This window comes from Pteropus alecto, unplaced genomic scaffold (assembly GCF_000325575.1).
Source record: "Pteropus alecto unplaced genomic scaffold, ASM32557v1 scaffold80, whole genome shotgun sequence".
Lineage (NCBI taxonomy): Eukaryota > Metazoa > Chordata > Mammalia > Chiroptera > Pteropodidae > Pteropus > Pteropus alecto.
In genome coordinates this window covers 3,972,028-3,977,324 of record NW_006430460.1, presented here as the reverse complement: position 1 = coordinate 3,977,324, position 5,297 = coordinate 3,972,028, and the positions used below count along the sequence as shown (strand labels likewise).

The window sequence follows — 5,297 nt, the reverse complement described above, 5'->3', positions numbered from 1 at the left end:
TGAACTGTCCATTTTTAGATCTCGACTCCTTAGACAGAAAGACATTTTTCATGTTTATCGAGTTAATTTCGAAGAAATAGTAAATCCCAAATGCATGTTTTCGCTGGTCGTTACTTTGAAAGGGCAGCTGGTGAAGTTCTGAGTCATTGAATTTAAAAATCATCTATCAGGTTGTCCCTTGGATGAGTGGAGGTTTCTAGAGACGAGAGACATAGATTTTCCCCGATGAAGGAACGAGCTGAGGTTTTTCTTTTTTAGACTGTTTATGGGGGCGGGGGCACCTCCAGTTTCTCAAACTCTCTCTCTGTCCTTTTTATTTTGATTTTATTATCATTTTTAGCCTTCTCTTTTTATTCCGAATGCTCGGGGAGGGGGCGAGAGGCTTGGGGTCGGTGCTAGTAGTTTTCTCTCGGTGGGGAAACGAGTCTATGCCAAAGATGTGGTTTTGATTTCATCGTGGCTTCGAACTGCGGAGCGCGGGGCCGAGGGCCAGGCGGTGGGCACGTGGCAGGAGCTGCGGAGGTGGCCACGTGTGTTCTTGACAGGTCCCGACGTCCCGGAGCCGGGCGCGGCTCTGCATTTGTGCTGTGACGTGCCACATGGGCCCCCGGGCGACCCGCCCTGGGTCCCCTCCGGCCGACGGGCTGGGCCTCAGGCTAAGGGGTGCTTGCTTTGCTGCGACATCAAGCCTTCATCATGTCAGGCTCCTCGACTCTCCACAATAACGTGGGAATTGTGAGGGGTGCATTCCGTCTCGGTCCATCTGCCGGCCGACATTAAGAGGGTCGCCCAAAGAGGACACTTTGCACCCCACGGCATGTGCCGAGGGGGACGCTGGCATCGGCCTGGGGCTTCGGTTTTCGTCCTGTCGTCCATGAAGCTGAAACAGCATCGTCGAGCAGACTAGTCAGGATCGAATCTTAAATAAGAGATGTTAAAACAATCAGGACACTAACAGGCTGACACGGTTTGCGTCGTAACAGGAACAGCCTGTCTCCGTACGCCCGTGCGTGTCGCCAGCGGCGAGGTCACTGGTCACTCACCTTCGCAGCTAGCATTGGGTGGGAGGTCAGCCTCAAGGACACTCGCGGCTGGCCGGACACACCGCACACCCCGGCGCGGCTCACCTTGGGGTAAAGACCACAGAGGCCGGGCACGTCCATCGTTGCGTAAGGAGGCGGCAAGGTGCCCCTCAAAGCTCTCTGGCCTACGCCGCAGGGCTGGTGTTTTGCTTTTTGTTGGGGGCTTTGTCACCGGCAGAAGCGGTGCTGGGTTCCTGCGGGCGGCCGCTTTGGGAAGTAATTCTCAAGAGTTTCAGCCTTCAGATGTCCGGTGACCCCGGCGCTTGCAGACACCTACCCTGGCATCGCGTGGTCCCCAGCCGGGGCGGCCTCACCCCTCCAAGGGCCCGGTCAGGAGTCAGAGGAGCCCGGACACCTGTCACGGCTGCCGCTCCGCCCGGTGGGAGCGTGGCCTGGGGGCCACCGGGCGTTTCCTGTGACTGCGGCCGTGCCACGCGTCGAGAAGTTTGGGGTGGTCCACGGCCCTGACACTACTGCTCTTCGTGCCCCGCGGGAGGGTGACGTGCAGGCCAGCTGCCCCGGACGCTGGGGACCAAACAGGACGGAAAGGGAGCTCTCAGTGTTGGAAGCGTGGGCGCACGTTCGCCGCGTGCCCTCCAAAGGCCCTCGGAGCATGGGGGCTGTGGGGACTCAGGGACAGATGTCCTTTCTGGCCATTTCTGCCGCGAGGGACAGTAGAGCCTTTGTCTCTCGTGCGGGAAGGTGCCGGATCGATCGTCTCGGGTGACCAGCGGCCTGGACGCACTTGCGTCAGAGTTTAACCGCGGGGTTTTTCGGAGCGACCTGGACATTTCACTACTTTTCCTTCCTTTAAAGATGCGGGTGAATTGCTGACTTTTAGTCAAACTCAGTAAGGTGGAAGATGGACTATTTTCTGTTGAGCTTTGCTACTTGGAGAGAATGTCTTCAGAGCGTGTGATTCAGGGGCCTAGAGAAGTCAAAAGAAATAAAGCTTCTGCCATCGCTATTGTCCTCGTTTGTTTTTTTAAGGAGAAGCCCAAAGGAGCAGAAGTCGGGCACCCTGCTTCTAGAAGGTGGGGACCGGGCCCTCCGGCCCTGAGCCTCTCCGCCACACCTGGTTGGTGTGCTTCCTCGCGAGGCGGGTGGTGAATGCTGACCCCAGGTGTGCCACCGTTCAGGCAGGTGTGGAGAATTCAGAAGCAGCCTCTTTACCCGAGGGCCGTTTAAATTCTCTGCAGTTTGAGGGTTTGAGCCACTGCGAACTTTTCTTCGATGCCGCGGAGACTTGCCAGTGGGGTGTTCGGTGGGAGACGTTTGCTGGTTAGTCGGAGACCGTCTTCATTTTACAAGCAGGCAGGACAGACTCCCTAGGGCGACGGCCGCGGTCAGGTGTGTCCGCTTGTCAGGACACATGTTCCTGCTGCCCCACTGGCCGCACCCCGAAAGGCCCCCAGATCAGCACAGCTAGGACGGTGCGGAGTGATGGCGTTCCCTGGGGGCTACGACATCGCTGCACAGTGCACATTGCCTAGAGTGTCTTTTACATCAGAGATGAGTTTCCTGGGAACACCAACAGGCTCCCAGCCGCCGGGCTGGGTGGGATGCGGGAGGCAGGGTGCAGGTGCAGAGCCCCAAGCCCGCCTCGCCGAGCGGCCCCGGACGGCACCCGCTACACCGGCGTCGATGCGTTAAGGACCAGAAACCACAGCTTCAAAGAGTTTGTGTTTAAAGAGCTGGACCTGTTTTGTTTTCCTGAGCCATCTTCCTTTTTTAAAAAAGCAAAATCCCGGCTTTCTGTTCCTTTGACCTTTGGATCCAGTTCTTAGTTCTAGGTCAACACAGGAGTCAGGCCCTCAGCGCCCGCCCCCTCTGGCCCCCGACGGAGCCCCCGGCTCTGCCCCCTGCTGCATTCCGGCCGGGACCCCCAGCCTGCCGGTGTCAGGCCGGGGCCTTCCTGCAGCCTAAGCCTGGGTGTCTCTGAGGCGGCCTTGCCATCTGCCACCAGCACCCTGCTGGTGAGGACGGCCTACAAATGCCCTCGGGTAAAGCGTCAGGGTGCAGTTATTACAGGAACCGTGGAAACACAGATGCCCCAGGGCACCTGGAACCGCCATCGGACACTAAGACGCCACGTCTGTGCCACCGCCACCGTCACGGTGACGGCCAGCAAGCTCGTGGCAGGTGACGCGGGCCAGCCTGGGAAGGAGCCTGACCCAGTGTGCCCCGCCTGCATTCGAGAAAGTCTGAGATGGGTGACGAAAGGCTTCGGTGATTCCCTCCTCCCCGAAGAGGGCGTGGGCGGGTGATCTGAGGGAGGGTCTTCCACTTCCAGAAGATTCTCACGGCCTCCATCACTCATTATTTTTTAAGAGAATGCTGACCGGCCCTTCAGCCTGTGGCAGCGTGGAAGGCATCTGTGTGGGTGCGGATGGTTCCATAGGGTCAAGGAGCCCTCTCCGTGGGTGTCAATCAGGCAGGGAGCCAACTGGGAGGAGGCTCCGCCGTAGAGCAGGTCCTTCGTCACTCGGCGCGGTGGCACCTGCCGGGGAGGGAAGTCGCTGGGTGCGGTGGCACCTGCCGAGGAGGGAAGGCCACCACCGGTGGCCGCAGTGGACCAGTGAGCACTTTTAGATGTAAGCTGCGATTCTATGTGGGAAGCGCATCTTCCCACAGGTATGGTGTCAAGTTCCCTAAGAGCCCAGGATTACGGCAAATGACGTTATTGAAGCTAGAAATAAATACAAGTATATTGTGTAAAGTAAACCAGTAAGTATCTGGTTTCATATTTTCCCTGCTTACTCTGCTGGGTCAGCCAGATTATGTCGTTCCGATGAATGACCTTTCTTCCCGGATGAGCCATGTAACGGCTGAAACCTGCTGGGGACCCTGGGAGCTCCCTGGGCGAAGCGCGGTCAGTGTGACCTGTGGTTCCGCAGTGACCGCACAGGACCTGGAGGAGTTTGGGTGACCCGCGTGCCTGCCTCTGTGTCAAGCAGGCACCTGTTGCACAGTCTGCATTCAGTGGAGTCGAGGTGATCTGAAGGCCCCCCAAAAGTTATCTCTGGTCCAAAACCTTAGCACGTCTTTGCACACTGCCTCTCGGCAGTGTAGGGGTTGAAGTCGTCAACTGTCACAGCACACCTTCAGGCGTGCAACGCGTCCGCCGTTTTACAAATTCAGAGGCCCTTCCCATTAATCCCCTTTGCCAATCTTTGTCTGTTCAGGCATAAACCAGCACCATGGACTGGGGGACCCTGCACGCCTTCCTCGGGGGCGTGAACAAGCACTCCACCAGCATCGGGAAGATCTGGCTCACCGTCCTCTTCATCTTCCGCGTCATGATCCTCGTGGTGGCCGCGAAGGAGGTGTGGGGTGACGAGCAGGAAGACTTCGTGTGCAACACGCTGCAGCCGGGCTGCAAGAACGTCTGCTACGACCACTTCTTCCCGGTGTCCCACATCCGGCTCTGGGCGCTGCAGCTCATCTTCGTGTCCACGCCCGCCCTGCTGGTGGCCATGCACGTGGCCTACCACAGGCAGGAGGCGGCCCGCAGGTTTCGGCGAGGAGAGAAGAGAAACGAGTTCAAGGACCTGGAGGACATTAAGAGGCAGAAGGTCCGCATCGAGGGCGCCCTGTGGTGGACCTACACCAGCAGCATCTTCTTCCGGATCGTCTTCGAGGCCGCCTTCATGTACGTCTTCTACTTCCTGTACAACGGGTACCACCTGCCCTGGGTGCTCAAGTGCGGCATCGACCCCTGCCCCAACCTCGTGGACTGCTTCATCTCCAGGCCCACGGAGAAGACCGTCTTCACCATCTTTATGATCTCCGCGTCTGTGATCTGCGTGCTGCTGAACGTGGCCGAGCTGTGCTACCTGCTGCTGAGGGTGTGTTTCCACAAGTCGAGGAGCACACAGAGGCAGCGGGACCACCCCAACCACGCCCTGACGGAGCGCAAGCAGAACGAAGTGAACGAGCTCATCTCCGACAGCGGCCCAAACGCCGTCCCTGGTTTTCCGAGTTAGACGCTTCGGGGCGCGGCGAGCCAGGGCGGGGCAAACCCGTCTCCCCCGGAGGGGCCGACGCGGACCCGGTCCACATGCTGGGGACTGAGTCCTCGCCGGGGCTTTCCTGATGCTTAAGATGCTCGAGTCCACGTCTGCAGAACGACTGTGCCGCCACCGCGCGACGGAGCACGTGTGTGGCCCCGCTCCGGACGCGGGCAGATGACTCTGCTTTGGCGGCGCTGTCGCG

General features: G+C 58.9%; 1 protein-coding gene across 1 annotated transcript; it reads left to right on the top strand.

The window, feature by feature from the left end:
• The first annotated feature begins 4,282 nt into the window (after positions 1 to 4,282).
• Positions 4,283 to 5,087, top strand: LOC102886124 (gap junction beta-6 protein). Its single transcript, XM_025047135.1, has one exon. The coding sequence runs from the start codon at positions 4,283 to 4,285 to the stop codon at positions 5,066 to 5,068; it is 786 nt and encodes a 261-aa protein (XP_024902903.1). The 3' UTR covers positions 5,069 to 5,087.
• Positions 5,088 to 5,297: the final 210 nt, after the last annotated feature.

What these genes read in the sequence shown, in the direction of transcription:
- LOC102886124 (XM_025047135.1), top strand. Translation starts at nt 4,283, where the DNA reads ATGGACTGGGGGACCCTGCACGCCTTCCTCGGGGGCGTGAACAAGCAC.